This window comes from Marmota flaviventris, chromosome 19 (assembly GCF_047511675.1).
Source record: "Marmota flaviventris isolate mMarFla1 chromosome 19, mMarFla1.hap1, whole genome shotgun sequence".
NCBI classification, from domain to species: Eukaryota; Metazoa; Chordata; class Mammalia; order Rodentia; family Sciuridae; genus Marmota; species Marmota flaviventris.
The window spans coordinates 15,051,955-15,078,589 of record NC_092516.1 but is presented as its reverse complement, the minus strand read 5'-3'; the positions used below and the strand labels follow the sequence as shown (position 1 = coordinate 15,078,589).

Sequence of the window (26,635 nt, the reverse complement as noted above, 5' to 3'; positions counted from 1 at the left end):
AACTCTAGCCAGAGCAATCAGACAAATGAAAGAAATTAAAAGCATATGATTAGGAAAAGAATAATTCAAACTATCATTATTTGCTGATGACATGATTCTATATTTAGAAGATCCAAAAATTTCTACCAGAAAACTTCTAGAACTAATAAGTGAATTCAGCGAAATAGCAGGATATAAAATCAACACCCGTAAATCAAATGTATTTCTATACATCAGTGTTGAATCTACTAAAAGAGAAATTAGGAAAACGACCCTATTCATAATGTCTAAAAAAAATACTTGGGAATCAATCTAACAAAAGAGGTGAAAGAAGGGAGGCCGCCCCGACCTGCGGTCTGCTCCCCGCAGCCGCTGACCCAGCTGCAAAAGAAAAAGTTTCCGAGAGGCAGGTGGAGAAAGGGGAGAAGGGCTACCTGGAGCGGCAGGGGGCGGCGGAGCGCCCGGAGCCCCGGACATGTCCAGGTGGAAGCAGGTGAAGCCGTGAAAGGATCACTAGGCAATGCTGAGCTGACGTGGATCTGGGGCGAACAGTCTGTGCCTCTCAGAACACACACCAAACCCGGATCGGCTGAATTCAAGCTCCCGTTCGCCTGCGTCTCACAGACAAAGTGCTGTGACTCAGTGCTAAACGATCCTGCTGAAACAACTGGTCAGCCCTTCTGAACCTGCGGAGATTAATACCAACTGAGCCTTCATAGGCAGTGGCCACAGGTTTGAGACGGGGCTTGGGACAGCCAGTACCCGGCAAAGGGAACGAACTGTCGCCATTTGCATGGGATACCACCATGGCAGAGAACTGACGTCACCAGAATGCGGCAGAGGAGATAACTTCATTGAAACCAGCAGCGGCAGGTGTGTAACCCCCAGCCCCCCCTCTCCACACAGCGGGGAAACCTCAAGGGCCCCTCCCAGCTCTCCCATGAGCACGACAGTCAGACCGAGGGAATCAGGAGTGGCGCGGGACCCCCGGCTACCGCTCCCACCAGTGCTGACAACTGAGGTCTCTTGCACCAGCTACCGGGGGCGTGGCTACCGGAAGGCAAGCAAAATACGCTGAGGGTTCTCAGCCCCAAGCTCCACAAACATAGGGTCTGAGAGAACGGCAAACAGGGAGAGTGCGCCCAGTAGTTCAAGAAAATAGGGCTCCCGGGAGCAGCAGACGTGGCGTGTAGCCAGTATTGTGGTGAGCGTCACCGGTGAGTGGGGCTTGGCTGGAGGAAAAGTGGGGAAGTGACTAGACACAAGAAAAGGCCCTAGGACTCAGGATTGGAGACCCGCACAGTCGGGGAGGAGGCGCTGCTGCACAGTGATTGGTTCCCGTGTATTGAGAGGAGAAGCTTGACCCGATGGGAACAGCTCCACCTACTGGAAGAGAAGTTAATCAAGACTGCATTTAAAAAAATTTTTTTGGGGGGGGTTTCATTTTTATTTATTTTTTATTTTTTTAATTATTTTTTAATTTTTATTTCTTTCATTATTTTTTTAAATTTTTTTCTTTTCTATTTTTTTGTCTTTTCATTTCTTTTCAATTTCCTTATTCCCCTTTCCTTGAATTCTACCTGTTTACTCTCATTCTCTTTAGTGACTTCTTCCCTTCCCTTCTAATACCTTTCCTCCCAAGCATCACGACGCTGTTTATGTGTAATTTACTAAATATGTATAGGTCAATGTTCCGAGGCGTTATATAGTGCTACCAAGTCCCTAGCTACCCAAATACTCCAGACCATTCTCCTGTTAACATCCCTCGTCAGTAGAGCAACCTTCCAAGGTTGCCAAGAGATAGCAACCTCAATACCATCACATCATTCGACTTAAATATAAGTCCCAAGACCAAACTGCAGACCGCTATATGCCATCAGACTCCGTACACAGTTTAGGAAATGAATGAATCAACACTATAGTGCAACAAAACTCATCATCTCTAGTCATAGACTTCCATCACAAAAGAGAGACCCCAGAGTCACACAAAACCAAATAAATTTATAGGAGTAAACAGTAACTCAGCAGTCAAACAGAGCAAGAAGTAATATAAGCAACATGAAAAAGCAAGGAAGAAAAGGAGTACAAACAATGCAGGACAGCCTAAATATACAGGAGGACCTAGAGGCATCAGAAAAATGGCCAAATAAAGAAATCAAGGAATACCTTAGATGGAATGGAATCTTAAAGAGGACATGAGACAGCAAATTCTAACACTAAAAGAACACATTGAAAATGAATTACATAAACAGATAAAAGAAGCAAATAAGCATCTTTATCAGGAGATATAGATTATTTAAAAAATCAAACAATAATTCTAGAAATGAAGGAAACCATAAACCAAATTAAAAACTCAAATGAGAGTATCACTAACAGAGTGGAGCAAGTAGAAGCCAGAACGTCAGATAATGAAGACAAAATATATCATCTTGAAAAGAGTCTAGCCAACTCAGAAAGGCTGGTAAAAAATCACAAGAAAAACATCCAAGAGATATGGGATAACATAAAAAAACCAAACATAAGAGTCATCGGGATAGAGGAAGGTATAGAGGTTCAAACCAAGGGAATGAGCAACCTGCTGAATGAAATAATTATAGAAAACTTTCCAGAAATAAAAAAGGAAATGGATGTACAAATTGTAGATGCATACAGGACACCGAGCATACAAAATCACAGTAGACCAACGCCAAGACACATTGTTATGAAGATATCCAATATACAGTACAAAGAGAAAATATTAAAAGCTACAAGAGAAAGGAGGCAGATTACATTCAGGGGTAAACCAATAAGGTTAACAATGGATTTTTCATCACAGATGCTGAAAATGAGAAGATCCTGGAACAACGTATTTTAAACTCTGAAAGATAATGGATGCCAACCAAGAATTTTGTATCCAGCAAAATTAAGCTTCAGGTATGACAACGAAATAAAAATCTTTCATGATAAACAAAAGTTAAAAGAATTTGCAGCCAGAAAACCAGCATTGCAAAGCATCTTGAGCAAAACAGTAAACTAGGAAGAAATGAAAAACAATAACCAAAACCAACAGTGGGAAGTACCTCAGTAAAGCCAGAGGGCTGGGGGGGGGAAGCTAATCATGGAAAAACAAACCAAATTTTTTAAAAAAAGAAGATAAATAATCAAACATGGCTGGAAGTACAAATCATATATCAATAGTAACTCTAAACGTCAATGGCTTAAACTCACCAATAAAGCAACATAGGCTGGTAACATGGATTAAAAAAGCAAATCCAACAATATGCTGCCTCCAGGAGACACATCTGATTGGAAAAGATGTACACAGGCTGAAGGTGAAAGGTTGGGAAAAAAAATACCACGCACACAGTCCTCGTAAGCAAGCAGGGGTGGCCATCCTCATATCGAATAAAATCGACTTCAAGACTAAGTTAATCAAAAGGGATAAGGAAGGCACTATATACTGCTAAAAGGAACCATTCACCAACAAGACTTAACAATTATCAATATTTATGCACCAAATAATGGTGCTGCGACATTCATAAAACAAACTCTCCTCAAGTTCAAGAATCAAATAGACCACAACACAATAATTACAGGTGACTTCATCACACCTCTCTCACCATTGGACAGATCCTCCAAACAAAAGTTGAATAAAGAAACTATAGAACTCAATAACACAATCAATAACCTAGACTTAACTGACATATATAGAATATATCAACCATCATCAAGTGGATACACGTTTTTCTCAGTAGCACATGGATCCTTCTAAAAAATAGACCATATATTATGCCATAGGGCAAATCCACAAAGTTACAGGTATCTTATATTTGATAAAGGGGCTAAAAGCATGCAATGGAGGATGGATAGCATCTTCAACAAATGGTGCTGGGAAAACTGGAAATCCATATTCAACAAAATGAAACTGAATCCCCTTCTCTCGCCATGCACAAAAGTTAACTCAAAATGGATCAAGGAGCTTGATATCAAATCAGAGACTCTGCGTCTGATAGAAGAAAAAGTTGGCTCCGATCTACATATTGTGGAGTCGGGCTCCAAATTTCTTAATAGGACACCCATAGCACAAGAATTAATAACAAGAATCAACAAAAGGGACTTACTTAAACTAAAAAGTTTTTTCTCAGCAAGAGAAACAATAAGAGAGGTAAATAGGGAGCCTACATCCTGGGAACAAATTTTTACTCCTCACACTTCAGATAGAGCCCTAATATCCAGAGTATACAAAGAACTCAAAAAATTAAACAATAAGATAACAAATAACCCAATCAACAAATGGGCCAAGGACCTGAACAGACACTTCTCAGAGGAGGACATACAATCAATCAACAAGTACATGAAAAAATGCTCACCATCTCTAGCAGTCAGAGAAATGCAAATCAAAACCACCCTAAGATACCATCTCATTCCAGTAAGATTGGCAGCTATTATGAAGTCAAACAACAAGTGCTGGCGAGGATGTGGGGAAAAGGGTACACTTGTACATTGCTGGTGGGACTGCAAATTGGTGCGGCCAATTTGGAAAGCAGTATGGAGATTCCTTGGAAAGCTGGGAATGGAACCACCATTTGACCCAGCTATTCCCCTTCTCGGTCTATTCCCTAAAGACCTAAAAAGAGCATACTATAGGGACACTGTTACAACAATGTTCATAGCAGCACAATTCACAATAGCTAGAATGTGGAACCAACCTAGATGCCCTTCAGTAGATGAATGGATAAAAAAATGTGGCATTTATACACAATGGAGTATTACTCTACACTAAAAAATGACAACAGGGACGAGAGGGGGGGAGGGAAAGAGAGAGAGAAGGGAAATTGCATGGTAAAGGAGACTCTCATTGTTATACAAAACTACATATAAGAGGAAGTGAGGGGAAAGGGGAAAAATAAACAAGAGAGAGAAATGAATTACAGTAGATGGTGTAGGGAGAGAAGAAGGGAAGGGAGGGGAGGGGAGGGGAGTGGAGGGAAGGGGAGGGGAGGGGAGTGGAGGGAAGGGGAGGGGAGGGGAGGGGAGGGGGGATAGTAGAGGATAGGAAAGGCAGCAGAATACAACATACACTAGTATGGCAGTAGGTAAAAAAGTGGATGTGTAACCGGTGTGAATCTGCAATATGTATATATGGTAAAAATGGGAGTTCATAATCCGCTTGAATCAAATGTATGAAATATGATATGTCAAGAACTTTGTAATGTTTTGAACAACTAATAAAAAAATAAAAACAAAAAAATAACTTTCAAGTATACTTTTCATGGAAACTGACAAATGACGTTAAGATTCATATATTAGTTGATTTTGTCACTAATGTTGTAAATAAGATATAATGAGGAGGAACTGCACTGTTTAAAGGGTAGAATTAACACATAAATATGAGTGAGATTTGTAGAGTAGAAGGTAAATTCTGAACACATTATTCAAGATGTGCAAGTACTGTACATGTAGCATTTTAAATGACTAGTAGTGAGACAATGGACTAATTATTTTGGGTAAAAACGGTTTAATCCATGCTTCACTTCAGACAACAAATTCTAAACCACTTGGCTGAATCAAACTGATATTAAAAGAAAATATGGTTGGTAATTTCAAAGTTGACATGCCTTAAAAAGAAAATAATTGGGGGCTTGGGCTGGGGTTGTAGCTCAGTGGTAGAGTCTTTCATGTGTGAGGCACTGGGTATGATCCTTAGCACTACATAAAAACAAATAAATAAAATAAAGGTATTTTGTCTGTGTACAACTAAATTTTTTTTTAAAAATGGGGGGCTAGCTGGGTGTGGGGGCACACACCTGCAATCCCAGTGGCTCAGGAGGCTGAGGCAGAAGGATTGTTAGTTCAAAGCCAGCCTCAACAACAGAGAGGCACTAAGCAACTCAGTGAGATCCTGATAAAATACAAAAAAAGGGCTGGGATGTGGCTCAGTGGTTGAGTGCCTCTGAGTTCAATCCCTGGTACCACCCACAAAAATAATGGGAGCTGTAGTTAAAAATAACATGAAAATTAAAAAGGAAAGACAAATTGGGGAATAATTTGCAAAATGATTATCTTCTTAAGAGGAAGGCATGAGCATGTATGTGTGTATTTCAAAATCTGTAAGGAAAAAAACTCAATTTTATTGGATCTGCCACTTACCTGCTCAGTAAGCTGATATTGTGTAAATTCTCTGGTTTTAGTTTTCTTCCCTAAAAATTGAACCCTATTTCACTGGATAGTAGTAAGGATTATTTGTCTTTAAATGTGATACTTAGAATAGTGCTTTGCAAATAGTAGGCACCCATGTGAATAACTTAAACCACTCCAAAAACCTTCATAATTTAATATCATCATTGTGAAATTCCTAATAAACAAACTATATTAATATTCTTTTTCTAGCTGTTCTTAGATTAATCTGAAACTTGTAGAGGTTTGGTAACTTATCTTAAATAATTATCTTAAAGAGAGCAAGTCACTGTTAATTTAAATTTGACAGTCTCCAACCTGAACTAAAGAAAATTTATTCATTAAGGAGGAGGTAGGAAAAGAGACTGACACTGCCAATAAGCCCTAGTGGAAAGGACTCATCATGGTCCAAGGCTTTTTGTTTTTAAACTGGGGATTGAACCAAGGGAGCATCTTATCGCTGAGAAACACCCCCACTTCTTTTTATTGTTTGACAGGGTCTTGCTAAATTCTGAGGCTAGTCTTGAAATTTGTGATTCTCCTGCCTCAGCTTCCATCTCACTGGAATTGCAGGTGTGTACCACTGTGCCTGGCACTGTCCAAGGTTTTGAACTATAATTTCCCAGTTGCAGGTAGAGCTTTTATCATGGAAACGATGACTTTAATGAATAAATAACACTCATTAATTTACTCATTGAGAACTATTTTTGAGTATTCTTTATATGACAGCTTCTGTGTGAGGTCCCAAGTATAATCACTGAACAAAAAAGGCAAGATCCCTACCCTTATGGAGCTTTTTATAGCTGTGCTTACATAGAAACTTTCTCATTGTAATTTAGTTCTCTATGAAGAGACAAGAGAAGATTTATTGAATGACCAAGAGACCACTTCTTATTATAAATTGTCTTAGTCCATTTTGTGCTTCTATGACAGAATAGCTGAGACTGGCTAATTTATAATGAACAGAAATTTATTTCTCATGTTTTAGAAGTTGAGTAGTCCAAGACTGAGGGGCCAACACCTGGTGAGGATCCTCTTGCTGTGAAGGTAAAAGGTAAAGAAAGCACACAAGAGGAGCCTGAACTTTGTGGGACAAGTTCAAGTCACAACACAAATTATCCTTATTATAAATTAATTAAGTCACATTTTAACTTATATATATCAGTCTTTTAAAAATTTGTGTGAATAAATTATCCCAAGTCTACTTGAAGCATTGATAAACTCCTTGATCCTAAGAGAATGAAGTCTAGCTTCAGCTTTGTCATACCCTTACCAGAAAAGGACATTTGGTAAATCCTTGTGACTGTTAACTAGCTGACTTTGCTTCGTGACAACATGAATTCCATGGGTGCTGTGATTTTGAATTTTTACACAGTGAGAGACAAACTATATAAAAATTAAATAAATAACAGAAATATGGTTAGGTCAAAATTTTAAAGTCATTTGTACTGTACACTATAAGTTAGAAAAAAAATTTTTCATATAATACATAGATATAATTCTATATTTTCCTTGACCAATTCTAAACTCTCTACTGAGGAAAAACTATACATCAAGGCCCAAATTAAAAATCTTTAAATATTTCTTAGCTGAACATATAGAAATACATTAGCAAAAATATTTGAAAACTCAGTGATACTATGATTCTACCAACTGCAATTGGGGGGAAGTGTAATCTTAAATTGATGTAGGGTTTTAGGGGTAGAAATTGTTTTTTTAAAGTCCTTATTACTTACTTAAAGAAGACTTCTTTCATGGTAGTGATTGAAACTCCAAAGTTGGCAATGCCCAGCTCTTTCTGATTCTTTTCCAACTCATCAAACAGAGCTTCAAATCTGAAATGAGAGAAAAAAGGAAAAAAGAAAGAGCTAGTGTTAGTATAGATAAATTTTACCCTGTTTTTTAAAGTTAATTTTATTTTCTAGTAAATAAGAATTTTAAATGTAAGCATTTTTCCCATTTAATACAAATTAACATTATCAATTATATTTTCTCTATTATTTTCTTAAAATGCATTTTGTGGTACAATATATAACATAAAATTTGTCATTTTACATAAGTGTAAAGTTCAAGTGCCACTAAGTATATTCATAATGTACAACCATCACCATTATCCATTTCCAGAACTTTTTCACCATCTCAAACTGAAACTTTATGCCCATTAAAAAGTAACTTCCCATTCCTTCATCCACCTTAACTTAATTTCTGCTTCTACAAATTTGTCTATTTTATGTACATAAAATACAATTTTTATCATTTTGTGTCTGACTTATTTTACTTAGTATAATTCTTTCATGTTGTAGCACGTATTAGGTTCTATTCACTTTTAAGACTGAATGATCCCGCCTCGGGGACCTGCGGGGAGGGCCTGCGAGAGGCCCAGTAACATTTGGTGAATAAAATGTTATTTCCAGCTCTGTGACACATGCATCTGGAAGGATGGAGACTAGAGATCTGGACTTCTAAACTTCAACCAGAAAGATCAAATATGCAAGCCCTTCAGCCTGGTGGGGAGGTCGGGATGAACTGAAGTGAGAGAAGAGATACCTGAAGGGTCAATTAGCTTTGCTACCTAACAAACTGCATAAAAACTCAAGACAGGAAAGGAGAAGATGGCGGCGAAGGGAGTGCATTACCCCCGTGTACCGCGTCACTGTGCGGGAGAATGACGAGTTAGAACGGCTAAAAGCTATCTTGTAAGGAATTTCCAGCAAAATTGGGGTGCTCCAAAACCTAGAGGAAGGATTTCCATCGCACGAGGATCAGCTACGGGGGCTCAAACACGAGAGATTTGTCCGCACGGAGTGTCACGCTGCTTATTCAGCAAATCGCCCTGCGGCTAGAGTCTGTGGCGCGCACTGGGAAACCACGAGATAGCAACGCAAAGATACAGCGCTGCCGTTTCTGCGGGCTTCTGCCAGCTGTGCAATCCCCGTGCTCAGTGCTGCATTCTGGGTTTGAGACGGGGAAGGAAGCGGTCCAATTCGTTTCTCCACACCGGTCAGACCACAGAGGAAGCCAGCGGCCACCATCTTGGAGAGCTGACGTCACCATCCCTGTTTTCGACTGATCGCACCTCATTTAGCCATAGAACAGGTAATTTCAGGCTGCCATTCGTCTGCGTCTCGCAGGCAAATTACTCAGGCTCAGTGCTAAAGAACCTGTGGAAACTGCTTCTTGGAGCCTGCTCCTATCAGAACATATACCGAGCACAGAGCGGCCGAATTCCGGCTCCCAGAACTGCTCTGGCCCAGGGCGAAAGAACCCGCGGAAACTGCTTCTCGGTCCGGGTCCTGCTGAATACTGTTCATAGCAGCACAATTCACAATAGCAAGACTGTGGAACCAACCTAGATGCCCTTCAATAGATGAATGGATTAAAAAATGTGGCATTTATACACAATGGAGTATTACTCTGCATTAAAAAATGACAAAATCATGGAATTTGCAGGGAAATGGATGGCTTTAGAGCAGATTATGCTAAGTGAAGCTAGCCAATCCCTAAAAAACAAATGCCATATGTCTTCTTTGATATAAGGAGAGTAACTAAGAACAGAGTAGGGACGAAGAGCATGAGAAACTGATTAACATTAAACAGGGATGAGAGGTGGGAGGGAAAGGGAGAGAGAAGGGAAATTGCATGGAAATGGAAGGAGACCCTCATTATTATACAAAACTATATACAAGAGGAAGTGAGGAGAAAGGGAAAAATAATACAAGGGGGAGAAATGAATGACAGTAGAGGGGGTAGAGAGAGAAGAGGGGAGGGGAGGGGAGGGGGGATAGTAGAGGATAGGAAAGGCAGCAGAACACAACAGATACTAGTATGGCAATATGTAAATCAATGGATGTGTAACTGATGTGATTCTGCAATCTGTATACGGGGTAAAAATGGGAGTTCATAACCCACTTGAATCAAAGTATGAAATATGATATATCAAGAACTAATGTTTTGAACAACTGACAATAAAAAATAAAAAAAAAGACTGAATGATATCCCTTTTATGGATACACCACAGGTTTTTTATACATTCATCCATCAGTGAACATTTGAGTTGTTTACTCCCTTTGTGTATTGTGAATAATACTGCCATGCATACTGGTGTATAACTATCTATTCAAGTCCCTGCCATCAGTTCTTTAGGTTATAAAACTAGAAGTGGAATTGTCAGATCACATTTTAATTCTATGTTTAAGTTTTTCAGGAACTTAAAAAAATAAATCCACCTTTTAACATTCTAACTACCAATACAATAGGGTTTCACTTTCTCCATATCCTTACCACAATTTGCTAGTTTTGTGTGTTTTAATTTGCATTTCCTTAATGACTAATGATGTTGAGCATCTTTTCATGTGCTTACTGGCCATCTGTATATCTTTTCTTTGGAGAAATTTCTACTCAAATCCTTTGACCAATTTTGAAAGTTTTTTTTGGTTAGATGATTGTTTCAATATTATTTTGTTGTATAAAAATGTCCAGTTATCAGTGGAAAAATGTTTAATAGATTATTGTAATTCTTATCATGAAACAAAGAAAAGTAGGCTGAAGAATTTACCTTAGCAAATCTATCCTCACTATAACTTGACATTTGATATATCAGTTTACTTTCTATATATAGCTATTTGGCAACAGTTACTTCATATATTTATGGTTCCTACATCAAATGGAAAAGAGTTCTCAAATTATAGGAAGAAGTGGTAAAATGGAGTTAGTCAAGTAGAATCTGGCTACTAAATAAAAAAAGATTTAACCAAATAGCCAGGGTAATTATGTGAAATTTCTTTCTGTGTTGTATTTACATCAAGGATTACAAAGAATAGTTTTATCAGGAAGAGTTAACATTGTTTTAAGTTAACAAAATCTTCTATAGAAATCAATCAATTTCTTAAACATATCTCCAATTCTCAATGAGGGATTATCAAGCCTACTAATTACCCTCAGGCATAGTGATCTCAAAACTCCAATTTGTAAATTTCCTCCATTCTAGGATGAATTCTATTTCCATCTAATTTTACCTTGCTTTGATTCTTGGTTTTAATCTTATCCCTCAGTTTAATCTGTTTCCTTCTTCCTATGACACCTCTTCACATATTTTAGACCATTTTCTTGTTCTTTTTGAGTTTTCTTAGTAGAATTCCCACAGTGCTTGCTTGGTGTTCATCTTTATTTAAGGCCTCATATGTTAAAGGTTATTGTGTAATATTAATAAAATTATTCTTGTAATTCTATTTGACTGATTTTGGTATCAGGATAATACTAGCCTTATAAAATGGGTGAGGAAATGTTACTTTTCTAGAAAATTTTTTCTAAAAATATTTTTGTGTAACTTTTTTTTTCTGCTTCTTTTAATGTTTGGGAAAAATCATCACTGAAACTATGTGGTACCACATTTTTCTCTGTGGGAAGTTTTTTTTTTTTTTTTGAGATTGGGTCCAGCTATGTTGCCTAAGTTAGTCTTAAACTCCTGGGTTCAAGCAATCCTTCTGCCTCAGCCTGGGACTACAGGTTCAGACCACCATGCCTGATTCATGGTAAGATTTTAAAAAATACTTTTGAACTTAAAAGTTTTATTTAGTTCTTAATTGATTCATAATAACTACAGATATTTATAGGGGTTAGCATGATGTTTCTAATTATTTATATATTCAATTTCTTTAATAAATAAAGGACTTTTCAAGTTAAATATTTTCTACTTGGTAATTTGTGTATTTTCTCCTTGTCTTGATGATCAATATGACTAAAGTTTTACCGAATGTACGAATCTTCTTAAAGAACAAGCTTAGAGCTTATTTAAAAATCTCAAGTTCACTTTTGTTAGCCACACTGTGTGGATAGGAAGCTAGGCACTTGAGGGTATAAATACTATTTCTAAGTCTCTTCCTTGTTTTCTCATGTAAATGTACACATGTAAAGTACTAAGAACTGTGCCTGGCAGAAAGCAAATTAACAATTACTTGTAGCTGCCAAAGTCTCAGAAATAACCAAGCAATTCTTGTCCTTTTATTTTTTTCCCTACAATAATGAATTTCTATAATTTAAATGGGTCATGGTCATTTTATTCTGGTTGCTTTTCCCCCCTCTCTTTCATGGGTTAATTTAAAATAGAATATCTTCACAGTAATAACTTCAGGTATGAAAACAAAAAATGACACACTCCCAAAAGGACAATGATGAACACTTTTAGCTGGGATGGTAATCTCAGGTAGAATTATTGTTGTCTCTCTACAACTAATTTTATTAACTGCTGAAGTCAAAATTCCTGTTTTCTCTATTACAGTTACTGCAGAGTTTCCGTTCAAGCTATTTTTTACTTTTATCATCACAATATCTCCTTATATATGACTCACAATGCAGAAAAAATGTGTGTACAAGGAACATCCCATTATTTGTTTATCCTTTTTAGAAAGCTCTAGCTACTAGATTGCAAACCTCTTCCCCCAAAAACAAACAAAAAGAAAAATATCAAATAAGCCCGAATGAGCTTGTGAGGTGATCCTGTGTTCAGCAAAAGAAATCTTAATACTGTGAGCTTCCTAACTCTACCTGCAAACAGCAGCTGGAAACATGGTTTGTTATAAAAACAATACTCACTAAGCTTGTTAGACCTGGAAAATTAAAAATGATTTCTGGTCACCCAAAAACCATAGAGCTTTCTGGATCCATCCATACCTATGTGTATACTCTTTGAGTAGTACAAATGATAATTCATCTCCAATATCGTCCTCCAACATGGCACCTGGAACATGAGACTGAATCATTGCTGAGATTTTTTCAACATCACAACGTGGTTCCCTCTGCATGACTATGTGATATCCAGCACCTGAGATAAACCATTTAGATGATCAAATGAAGATGCTTGCACTTTTTTTTTACCCTTGTGAGACCAAACTTGGCTTTCCAATTTATCTACGTCTATAAGGAAGAAGACATGGTGTGTTGCAGACATTAAGTAATGACCATAAGGAAGCTCACAACTACAGCTTAGAAATGCTATTCTAAGAAATAAGATACTGAACAAATAATATCTTTCTTTATAATTGCAAAAATTTTCTTAAAGAATTACAATGATTTAACATATATTTGATACAACCAATATATGAAGAAAGGTCTTGTTATTTGGCTACTTATCATTCTTGAAACTAAAATCCTGATAAATACTCATTCAGCTATTACTAAAGCCCTGGGGATATAGTAATGAACAAAGCAGAGAAAAATTCACATCATCATCATCAGAGCTTACATTCTAGTCAAAGGAAATAATCAGCAAACAGAATAAACTGAAACATATGTTGTGTTGAAAATAACAAATGACTGGTCACTGTAACTGCTTTGTTGTTTCTTACTATGATGCTTTAAAAGCAAATAATAGATCTTGAGCATGGATCTCTGAGCTAAGCCTAGATTTATAATCTGCTTACAGTAGAAAAGACTATAATTCCATTTTACAATTGAGGTACTTCACATCAGAGCATGAAGTGTTCTCTCCACTGTTTACTAAGTATGGGAACCAAAATTATTTTTGCTTAAAGCTAAAAATTGATGTATAAAATTGTCATTTCTCACCAGGTTTTGTGGTGTAGGCCTGTAATCCCAGTGACTTGGGAGGCCAAGGCAGGAGGATCCTAAATTCAAGGCAAGTCTCAGCAACTTTTAGCATGGCCCTAAGCAACTTAGCAGGACCCTGTCTCAAAATAAAAAATAACAAAAAGGCTGGGAACATGGCTCAGTGATCAAATGCACCTGAGTTCAATCACTGGTATAAAAATTTAACATTCTCTGGAATCATGACACAATATGCTTTTATATTGTTTTGTCTTTTTGAAGAATCTGATCAATAAGAAAATGCCTTCTTTTTCAGAGAGGTGAATAGTTAGTGAGAACTCAGTGCTGACATCTACATGGAATTTCCCAGGCCAGCCAAGAAGTAAATTCAAATCCTAAGGTTTTGATTAAAATATAAGAAATTCAGTTTTAGCAGATTTAAAATTTATCAGCTATCAGAAGGGATCTGAATGCCCTGGAGTATTATGCCACTTTTAAAATATGTAGTCACCTACTATATACTGATTTGTGAACACTATTCAAAATTACTATTATTTATTTTTTCTTAGTTGTAGTTAGAATACTTTTATTTTATTTATTGATCTTTATGTGGCACTGAGGATTGAACCCAGAGCCCCACGCTCTACTGCTGAGCCAAACCCCAGCCCCTTAATGGTTTATTTTTAAAAGCACAGCTATTTAAATAACCCAGGCATACCCAATTCAGATGTCAGAAGCCCAGTTTTGGATGTGAAACCCTTTAAAGACAATTGTTCAAACTCAAAAAACTGTAAGGTGATCATAAACTAAAGGGGTATCTAAAATGACTTTAGAAAAGTTTTTTTGATAAATCTGGGTCCCAGTTTTGCTGTCTTTTATAAAGGGAGGTTGTTATTTTGAATTCATATAAGATATACAAAGTAGAAAGCATGATAACCAGAATAAAAGAGATAATTGTGAGCTGAATGAACCTCAAATATTAAATAAAAGTTCAAAATAATTCACCCTTAATTATCTTCATTTATATTCACATTATCTTATTTTGGAATCAAATTTCTATAATTTTATCCAACAATACATTGTTTAATGTAACAATTTTATCTCCTGTCAAAGCTGTATACTTATCAAAGTCAAGAACTGCTTTATTTCACTTATATGATTATGATTTTTATTCTGTACTACATTCTTACTGTCTGTATATTTTAGCATCATCTCACCATAATGCAGATTTGTCTTTCTCTCTTGCATGTTTTTCTTTTCTATTTGGCATTACAGACTGAACCTAGGGGTACTTTATCATACAGGTACACTCCCAGTCCTTTTAATTTTTTGAGACAAGGTCTTGCTAAGTTGCTGAAGCTGGCCTCAAACTTGTGATCCTCCTGCCCTAGCCTCCCATGTCACTAGGATTACAGACAATATATTACTGGCCACATACTGAAATGTTGATAGTGGTTTGGCAATTGAGAAACTAAGATCAGAGATGTCTAGTTTCTCTACTTTCTCTCCTCATCAGTCATATAAATCTATTTGAATACATAATTGCATTCCAGAGACAAAATGTCAATAGGTATAAAAAGGGACAAATAAGCATGACCTGTACAAGCTGATACAAATATTTACTGAAAGTATGTGTTGAAAACAAGTAAGGAGTATTAATATTGCAAAGGACCTTAAAAATAATTATAATTCTTGAGGCTTAATTTGTACAACAGAAGATCATTAAAATTTGGGGTATACAGATAAAATATAATTAAAATAATATTAAAATAATATTATTAAGGTGTCAATATCCTAAGAATGATCAAATGGAGAGAGACCATATATTTGTTTCAGGAACACAGAAGAGCCACAGCACTGCAGAGTGCCCATGGCCAGGATGGCAATGCGGTCACCCAGGGTGTCAGCTTCATCCATGTAGGGGGTGGTCACTAAGATGGTACGATTGTGTTTATACTGCATAAGGAGATTCCAGGTGAGCCTCTTTGAGACTGGGTCCATGCCAGATGATGGTTCATCAAGTATGATCACCTAAAGGCCAGGAGAACAATTCCATGATCATTGATAACTGATGCTATGCCACCTGTGGGTTTTACATACTATTTGAGGGGAATATATTTAAACTAAGATACAAAATCTAGACCAAAATAGAGATAAACTTTAGGAAAATAATAATAATCCCAAACCAAGGGATAACAGCTGAGCTAATAATATAAACCCTTTCTGATTATCATTGAGAGGTTTCCTTTTAGATTCATAATATTTCTCAGGTCTTATGCAGCTGGATTTTCTATGCCAGTTGGCAGGAATGCATATTTAGTCTGCCACTTACCTCCCACTTTGTGTGCTCCCCCCACTTATCTTCCTTCTTTAATACCTTAGAGCCCCCTATAAGTGCTATAATGACGGAGAGTTTGCGCTTCGCTCCTTCACTCAGTGAGCATGAAAATGCATGTTGATTTTCTAGCAGGTCAAAAATAGACAGCATATGGTCAATTTCCAAAGTATGCATGTTTCGTGGCATTCCTTTTATCTAAAAAGAAGAACCAGAATTTATATTGTGCATCCAATTTTATCCTAGAAAGTTCTCAGATCATTAACTTTTCTTACAGTTTTATAGAAATTTCTTGCAGATATATCCCTAGAAACATTTTACACCATTTCTTTCTTTTCTTTGAGACAGGGTCTCACTATATTGCTCAGGCTGTTCTTGAACTCACGGTCCTCCTGCTTCAGCCTCTGGAGTAGCTGGAATTATAGGCATGTATCACCATATCAGGCCCTAGTTTTATCCTAACATCAATAAAAATAGCATCTTCTTTTATTTGCCTCTATTTATATCTAAAGAAGAGTCCCTAAAACAAGAATTTTCAAAGCCTGGGATGTAGTTCAGTGGTAGAGTATGTGATGATAGTACAGGCAAGGCCCTGGGTTCAATCCCCAGTGCAGAAAACAAAACAAAATGAAAAAAAAAAAAAAGAATTCCCAGAACTTAGAAAGACATCTGAAGTTCATCAACAGAGTGAGGAAAGAAAACATCTTTGGCTTCCAAGGTGTACTGGAGTAAACCTACACACCTTTTTATCTACCATTGATTCAAGATGAAAAGCAACATATATACAAAATATATTTAAAAATTCAGAGAAATTCAACAATAAGAAAATAACTAACACAAATTTAAATATGGACAAAAGTCATGAATAAACATTATATATAAAAGAGAATACAGGGGGCCAGAATTGTGCCTCAGCGGTAGAGCACTTACCTAGCATGTGTGAGGCACTGGGTTTGATCCCCGGCACCACATAAAAATAAACAAATAAAATAAAGGTATTGTGTCCATCTACAACTAAAAGAAAATTAAGAAAAGAACACAAGGACATCTAATAAGCACATAAAAGATATATCAACAAGATTAGACATTCATTAAATGAAAATGAAAATCATAATTAGATATCATCATACAGATATGGTATTAACAATAGTAAATGTTGTCTAATGTGGTGCAACTGGAATTCTCATACATTGCTGGTGGGGTTGCAAATGATGCAGCCACCACAGAAAACAATTTGGCAGTTTCTTACAAAGTTAACATGGACTTTTCATATGATTCAGTAATCCTACTCTGAGAAAAATAAAAAATTATGTTCTACATTAAAAACAAAACAACTTTAGTCATAATCACCAACAGCTAGAAATCATCCAATTTGTCTTTAAATTGCTATACCTTGGCAGACCAAATATCAAACACTACTCAACAATTAAAAGAAACAAACCATACATACATATAACAGTATGGATGAAATTTAAAAGCAGTTACTCAGTAAAAGAAGCCAATCTCAAATGTTACATATGGCATTGTATTCTCAAAGAGTTAAAGTGCAGTGGTGAAGGATAGATGAATGGGTACAAGCAGGGGAAGGGATGACAACAAAGGAATAGCATGTGGGATTGTTTTGGGGTGATGAAACTGCTCTGTATCTGATTGCAGTGTTTGTTAAATGTGCTAACTTCTAACAGTTTAACATCTACACTTCCATGTTTATGATAGCAAGATTCATATCAGCCAAGAAATGGAAACAACCTAAGTGTCCTTTAAATAAGAAATAAAAAGTGTGGCCCAAATACACAATGGAATACTTCTTAGCCATAAAAATAATGAAATTCTGCCAGGCTTGGTGGTGCACTCCAGTAATTCCAGCAACTTGGGAGGCTGAGGCAGGAGGATCTAAAGTTCAAGAACAGCCTTGACAACTTAGACCTTCGGCAACTTAGTGAGACCCTGTCTCAAAATAAAAAATAGAAAGGTCTATAAGATGTAGCTTAGAGGTAAAGCACCCCGAGTTCAATCACCAAAACAAAAAAAAGAAAAGAAGTCTTATTATTTGTGGATAAAAAGGGAAATCATTTTGTTACGTGAACTCAGCCAGGCACAGAAAGACAAGTACTATGTGATCTTATTCACATGTAGAAAGTTGATTTCATGGAAGTTGAGAGTAGAATGGTGGCTCCAGAAGTTGAGGAGAGTAGAAGGAGAGGGAGGAATAGGAAGGGGTTGATCAATGAGCATTAAATTTAGTTAGAATGGAATCATAAATTCTGGTGTGCAGTAGGGTGACTATAGATAATGATAATCTACTATATATATTACAAAGCTAGAAAAAAGGATTTTGAATGTTTTTACTAGAAAGAAGTATGTTTAGCCCAATTTAAACATTGCACAACATACATGTATTAAAACATCACAATGTGTAATTTTAATGTTTTTATGTAACAGTTAAAATAAATCAAATAATAGATCTACATATTAAGAGAAAAAAATCAAATTTATCACATAGTTTTATAAAATATATCTCTGACTCACCACAGAGTAGAAAAAAAGGTGTTCCGCTAGTGTCAAATCTTTAAATAACAAGTCATTCTGTGGGCAGAAGCCCAAGTTTTTTCGAATTTCAATCATGTTATCTGAAATGTCAAGTCCATTAACAAAGGCCTCTCCTCTGGTAGGAGGATAACGACCTAGAATTATGTAGAAGACATACAAAAAGCTAATAAGCTTTGTTGAGAGAATATGATTAACACATTGCAAATTAGTTCCCCACATTCATAATCTATTTGTGAATTACTAAGAGAATTAGCACTATTTCCTGCAGAGGAATAGTTCAGAAAAATATACAAAGTTATATGAGGGTGATGGAATTAGCTCTCTTAATTTTCTTTCTCTTTTGTTTATGTATACTAACTTTCTGCAAAGGGCATGGGATATGTTTGATAACAAAAATAATTTGTTACATTCTAATATATGAATACTGCAATCAGATAATAACCTCTGTCAATCATATTAAGTACTATGTAGATACTATGAAAAAAACATAAAGATTGGGAAGTGTGACATTTGTCATTTAATTCATTTATCCTACTTAAAAATACTACTAAAATACACTTTTAAAAATTATATTTAAAATATACTCCAAAGTAGAAAACTGTATTCAAAGATGCCTATCCTTAGATAACTAATTTGAAAGAAGACAAATGCTCAACAAAAAGAAAATAACTACAGTATATGAATATGAAAGACACTACATGGACATTGAAAGACATGAAAATATGCCTGTTAGAAACTATATGGATGACATAAGCATAAGGAAATTTTAGTATGAAATTATCTTCTGAAGAGCAAAATGCAAACTATCATGTTACACAGTAACATTAATGAAATATTCACTTTTATTAATAATTAATAATAAGCTTGTGTACAGGTGTACAGAATTTAGAACTTTGTTGTCATTAGGTTCATTCCTTCCCATATCATTACACAAACTCTTGCATTTTTAAGAATAAAAATGACAGCTCAAGGAAGTCTAAGTACCTGTTTCTCTACCGAAAAATAAAAGCCAGAGCCCTCCCAAACAAACAACTTTGTTCAGAACTCCAGAAAATAAAAGGTTTACAGCAACCAAAGAAACTCAAGAAAAAGGTGACTGAAACATGATAAAATTTCTCCTTTAAATTTCTTCTTGCCCTCCCTGCTTGGTAGTAATCTCAAAGACAGCAGTCTGCATTCCTGATAAGGGTTCCAGGTTCTGGAAAGACCACACACGGGAGACCTAGTTCTAAGGGAACTATGTTAATTTATTTTGCCCAGCTGAGGATTGCTGAAGGACTGAGCAAAAGTCTTTGCTTTGTTTCAACTAAGCTGGAACTCTCTCAAGATGGATAGGTGGGGGGTATTTTTAAAGGCAAATGGACAAGCTGCTACAACCTGGGCAGGAGACAACAGCTGGCTGGCAGTCACCACAGCCCCTCCCCAACTTCAGCACAGAATGAGCAGATGAAACACTGCATTTACAAGCTTATCTAAGGGAAAAGAGTTGGATCATGTATCCAACACTCCGACTTTCCCAGAGGATACACAGAGGACAGGATTCTCAGTGCCGAAGGGACACTGCATACGCTAGTCATCTGGGGGCCAGTGAGATGGTGATTTGGAAAGGCAGTTGCCATAGCCCCTCTCTTTGGCTCATCACAGAACAAGTGGATGAACCAAACACTTTCAATCAATTCTTTCAATGATGTTCACTCAGATGGAATCTGACCTTTACTCTGGATAGAGGTGAATACATACCTGTAAGAACAGACAAAGCTGTGGTCTTTCCTGCTCCATTATGTCCCAGAAGAATAGTGACCTGCCCCTCATATACATTCAAAGACAAATCCTTTACTGCTGCTTTGCCACTGAATTCCTATGGGATAAAAGAAATAATAATGTCATCTATCACTATCACTTTTTAAAGTTAAACACAACCCCTATCCTTCAAAGAAACATTAAATATCATCAAACTCATGTTACCAATAAAGGATGATGTTGTGAACTAGGAACAATATTTTTAGGTGAATTAACTTCAGAAGAATGAAATGGACCCTTTGTTACACCATACACAGAAATCAACTCAAAATGGATTAAAGATCTACATATTAAATCTGAAACTCTAAAATTCCTAGAGAAAACCTCCTTGATGCTGGTTATCAGGAATTATTTTTGGATATGATCCTGAAAGTAAAGCAACAAAAGCAAAAATAGACACATGGGATTGCATCAAATCAGGAAGCTTCTGCAAAGCAAAGGAAACTTCAGGGTGAAAAGGCAAACTATTAATAAGGGGTTAATTCCCCCAAACTATAAAGAACTTATATAAAGCAACAATTAAAAGAATACAAAGGACTCAATTAAATATGGGTAAAGAACTAAAATAGACATTTCTCCAAAGAAGACACAAAAATGGCCATCAGATGTATAAAAAGTCACTCAATATCACTAACCATAAGGACAATGCAAATCACAGCTACAATGAGACATTACCTTATACCTGTTAGGATGGCTAATATAACACACACACACATACATACACACACATACACACAAATAACAAATGTTGGCAAGTTTTTGGAAAACACTGGAATTATTTACTTTCAATGGGAATGTAAAGTCTAGCCACTGTGGAAAATAGTTTGCAGGTTCCTAAAAGAAATTAAAATAGATCTATCATGTGACCCAAATTAACTGACCTCTGGGAATTAAAACCAGGATCTCAAAGAGATAGCTAAATTACTACATTCACTGCAAATACATGTGCACAATCACTGCAGCATTATTTATAATAGCTTAGATATGGAAGCAACACTTTTTGACAAATGAATGATAAAGAAATGTGGTATCATATAATGGAACATTATTCAATCTTAAAAAGAAGGAAATTTTCCATATGCAAAAACATGGACAGACCTGAAAAACATTATGCTAATAGAAATAAGACTGTCAAAGAGAAACAAATACCTCATGACTGCTCTACCAGGAGGCTCCTAAAATAGTAATAAATACACAAATACAGACAATAGACTGGTAGTTATCAGGGCTAAGGAGAGGGGAATATAGGAAGAAGTTGTTCAATGGGTATAAAGCTACAGTTGTATGAAATAAGTAACTTTCAGGGATCTGCTTTACAATATAGTGCCTGTTGTTAACATTAAGATATCATGCACTTAAAAATGTATTAAGGCTGGGTGCAGTGGTGCACTCCTATAATCCCAGCAGCTCAGGAGGTTGAAGTGGGAGGATCGCCAAAGCCAGCCTCAGCAAAAGCAAAGCACTAAGCAGCTCAGTGAGACCCTGTCTCTAAATAAAATATAAAACAGGGCTGGAGATGTTGCTCAGTAGTCAACTGCCCTGAGTTCAATCCCCATATCCTCCCCCCAACAAAAAAAGTATTAAGAAGAAAGATCTCATGTTAAGTGTTCTTACCACAAAAACAAGGAAAAATAAAACTCAAAGGGACACAAGGAAATTTTTTAATATGCTTACTAACTGGATTGTGGTGATAATAACACAATTGTAGACACAGGTCCAAACTTGTAAAATTGTACAATTAATTTTGTGAACTTTTTTGGTAGGCCAATTATACCTCAATAAATCAGGAGGAAAAAAAAAACCCATGTCAGCCTAGAATCCGAAAAGCTCATGATTTTCAAGAATTCAACTAAATGAACCTAAAAATCTGCCTGTCTAATACGTCTGTAAGTATATTTACTGACAAATCCTAACCAGAAAGCAATGAGGGAAGGTAATTCTGGAGAAGGCAGCTCTTGGGTTCTCTTTTTCAATGTAGGAGAATCTGTTGAGAGGCATCCAGGGACTGTGTGTGGACCTTTTCAGCACTGAAGCCAGTGAATAGTAAAATCTGGTATCAGGGGAACTTCCAATGGCAATCCTGCTGGTTAAGATTGTCCATATTTATGTGAATTTCTATTTGACTCTGCCAAAAAGGTCCCACACAGCATCAGAGATGGTGTAAACTGCTGTTGCCACCTAGTCACACAGACTCCCAGAGATGGGTAGAGCTTCCCAAGAGCCAATCAATATGTTGACTGCAAGACATTATGAATCAAGACTCCACCCCTGAAATCTTATCCCTGCCTTTGATGTACCCCCTTAAATAAACCGTGGGAGCCATTTTTTAGTTGTTCAGCTCCAGCTCCTGTGTGGACTGAATCTATCAGATGCTCCATGCTTTTTAAAACTAATTCTGACTTTGTCTTATTTTTTCACTAATTATTTCAGACTTTATTTTCTCAGGTGGCTTATCCCCTCTTACACAAGAAAAATTACCCTGGTAAGGTGCTGGAGGCCTCACAATAAAAAAAACCTTAGTAAGAGGTGGTAGTATTACCAAATTGACAAGAAACCTCCAGGATAGTACACCTCCTTAAGCTTAGGTTTCTCAAGAGTAGTATCACTGACATTTTGGGCTAAAAAATCCTTTGCTGGGGCTGGGGATGTGGCTCAAGTGGTAGCGCGCTTGCCTGGCATGTGTGAGGCACTGGGTTCGATTCTCAGCACCACATAAAAATAAAATAAAGATATTGTGTCCACCTAAAACCAAAAAGTAAATATTAAAAAAATCCTTTGCTGCAGTGGGATGTCCTGTGCCTTACAGACTGTTTTGTAGCACTCTTGTCTATACTTTCTAGATGCCAATATTACTCATTTATGCACCTTTCCCCTTCCCTGGTTGTAAACCAAAATAGCTGTAGATTTTGTCAAATGTCCTCAGGGTTGGAGGGGGGACATCATCACAGTTGAAAACCAATGCTCTAGCCAAATTAATTGTCTTCCATAAATTCAATTACATACTTATATAGATGCTGAGGGTATTATAACGTGTTTCAGTCACCATCTCTCCTCTAACATGTAGCTCTGCATCTCTAAATACCCCTCAAAAACATAAATAAGTATTTGATAAATATCTCAAACTAACATCTAAAAATCTGAAGTATCTACTCTCATCTATATTTCAATATATAATATCATAATTATCCTCTCAAAATATACTCTTCAACAGTACTAACTCAGTAAATGGCCTCCAAATTCACCTAGATGTACAAACAAACCAGAAACCTATACATAATCCTGCCCCTTTCCATTGCAATAAATCACTAATTAATTGACATGGGTCTGGAGTGGCTATTCATTTATTCATGAGGAAACTAGCTGCTGGACAAAGAAGATTAGAGGGAACAGTCTTTGATACCTTCATAGGGCCAGAAAATGGTGCTTATTATGCCAGCCAGACTGTAAAATTGCAGGATTAACAGGGTACTAGGTAGATTCCAAAAAAAGGTTTTGCCTCAAAACTGAGGAATAATTTACTGTAGATTAAGCAAATCAGACATGAAGAATCAAGCTGTTTCCAAGTAATTTCACTGTTTCTATAAATAAAGATCAAGAGTATTTAATGAAATACAAAAATGCCCAGTACCCCAAAAGAGTATAGATTCAAGATCAAAAGACCCAAAGGACAAGGAAACTACTTCCAAAGAAAATCCAACCACATTGCATAAAACCAGTGGTAAGTGTTTTGAAAGGTGCCACAAAAACATATATGTTAGGGGGAAAAAATAAGGACTATAAAATATTTTTCATTAGAAACAATCCATTTGGAAAGACAGTGGAGAAACATCTTTAACCTAAAATTCTATAACCAATGAAAATATCCTTTGAAAAAGAAGATGAAATAGTTTCATACTCTCCCACCACACCTCAATGTTACTATTGCACCAAGTTTATTTTATTCACATAAATTACAAAATAAATGGCTGTTGCCAAGACCACCAGAAAACAGTCAAAGAAATGCCCAACAGAGATACAAATAAGACAAAATGTATCTACATTTATATAATAATGTAAATGTAAGTTATATAATAATCATTGTTTCAACCAAGCTTTGCCTCTGAGAGCAGAACTACACTGAGGATGACTCAAATTAAACATTAAATCCCAATGTGCAGTATTTGGCTTTCAATACCTGAAGGAAAAAGAGATCTTTGAAATAATACCTTATGCAAATGTTTGATCTGTATACCTGCTACCAAATTAATAGGTTCAGCCTCAAAATTGTTGCTTCTCTGAGTTCCTCCATGGCTTTCAATGTTTTTTTCCTCTATAATTCTCGGTTTTCCAAACCAGTATGAGCGCTACAAAGAAAGTTAAGATGTAATCACATAAATGAGCATTAAGAAATGAAGCCCTCTATCTGAACAGACTTATAAAAAATAAAATGATCAATAATATCCCTACAAAGAAAAGTCCAGAACTCTATGGTTTCATTGGTGAATTATGCTAAATATTTAAAGAGGAATTAACAATTTTTCCAGCCCTTCCAAAAATATTAAGAGGGAACACTTCTTAACTGAGTCTACGAGATAAGCATCATTCTGACATCAAAGTCATAAAAAGACAACACAAGAAAGGAAAAACCCAGAAAGGATTTTTAAGATACTTATGAACATAGATGTAAAAATCTTCAACAAAATACCAGCAAGCTGAATCCAGTAGCCTATTAAAATGATTACACTCCATTACAAAGTGATATTTATCCCAGGGATGCAGGAATGATTCCAACCTACAAAAATAAATCAATCTAATACACCACACTAACAGAACAAAATGAAAACAAAATGCCATGCAATCATTTCAACTGATACATAATAAAAATACCCAGAAAACCAGGAACCGAAAGAAGAAAATTTTCTTAAAATAATAAAGGGCATTTATGAAAAACACAAAAGAAACCTATAGTAACATAATACTCAATGGTATAAGATTTAAAGTTTTCCCTTTAAAATTAGGAACAAGAGAACAGTAACTGCTTTCATACCTGATATTTACCATTGTACTGGAAGTTGTAGCCAGAGCAACGAAGCAAGAAGAAAATAAATAAAATCCATCCAAATTGAAAGAGGTAAAACTATTTAAAGATAGCATGATCTTATATGCAAAAAATTCTAATACTACTATAGGAGCTAACAAACTCAGTAAAAATACAGTGTATAAGATCAACATGTAAATATATACCAGGATGAATAATTCAAAAAGAAAATTAATTCCATTTACAAAATAGGATCCAAGAATAAAACACTGAGGAGTAAAGTTAATCCAGGGAGATAAAAGACTATATACTGAAAAGCATAAAGCCTTGATGAAAGAACTGAAGACTAAAATAAATAGAAAATTCATGAATTTGAGAATTGAATATTTTACATATGGTAACACTAGCTAAGTCAATAGTGCAATCCCTACCAAAGTTCCAATGGCCATTTTAAAAAATTTGTTTAATTTAGTTACACATGACAGTACAATGATCTTGACATATCATACATTTGAATCAGATGGGATATAATTTCTCATTTTTCTGAGTATACACGTTGCAGAATCACATTGGTCATGCAGTCACATATATACACAAAGTAATAATAATGTCGTTTCATTCTACTATCCTTCCTATCTCCCCAACCCAACCCCTCCCCTCCCATTTTTGCAGAAACAGAAAACCTGATCCTCAACTCAAAGTTGAAGGACCTTTTATTTAAGGGCCTTTTTTAAAGGACCTCTTAATGAACAAAACAATCTTGAAAATGAAGAACAAAGGTGAATGAGTCACATTTTCTGATTTCAAAACTTACAACATGGATACTAAGCATCATAGTGGAATAAAGTTACCAACAGAATAAAGCTAAAGGTCAAGAAATAAACCCATACACATATGAACAACTGATTTTCATCAAGGGTGCCAACAGTATTCAATAGGGAAGTGAACAGTTACTTCAGAGAGTGGTGTAGGGGCAATCAGTATACCCATGTGCAAAAGAAGCTAGACTGCTACCTCACATTGTACCCAAAAACTGACTCAAATGAATTAATGGTCTAAATATAAGAGCAAAAACAATCAAATTCTTGGGAGAAAACACAAGGATAAATCTTCATGATTCTGGAATTTACAATGTCTTCTTAGAAATAATACCAGTAGAATCTATTTTGATATAATTAAAAAGAACAAATAAAAATCTCATTTTAATGTTAATCTACTAATAAAGATCCAAATAAAGTCAAAAGAAAGAAAGAAAA

At 36.0% G+C, this 26,635-nt stretch overlaps 1 protein-coding gene across 1 annotated transcript in view; it reads right to left on the bottom strand.

Moving 5' to 3' along the window:
- LOC114096938 (phospholipid-transporting ATPase ABCA3-like) overlaps positions 1–26,635 on the bottom strand; it is a 169,261-nt gene that overhangs the window by 68,369 nt on the left and 74,257 nt on the right. The window contains exons 9-15 of the mRNA XM_071605765.1: positions 24,568–24,705; positions 20,303–20,420; positions 18,542–18,696; positions 16,055–16,210; positions 15,498–15,708; positions 12,805–12,955; positions 7,872–7,970 (exon numbers count right to left, since the gene is read on the bottom strand). Of these exons, the coding sequence (XP_071461866.1) occupies positions 7,872–7,970; positions 12,805–12,955; positions 15,498–15,708; positions 16,055–16,210; positions 18,542–18,696; positions 20,303–20,420; positions 24,568–24,705 (1,028 nt within the window). The remainder of the gene's footprint in view (positions 1–7,871; positions 7,971–12,804; positions 12,956–15,497; positions 15,709–16,054; positions 16,211–18,541; positions 18,697–20,302; positions 20,421–24,567; positions 24,706–26,635) is intronic.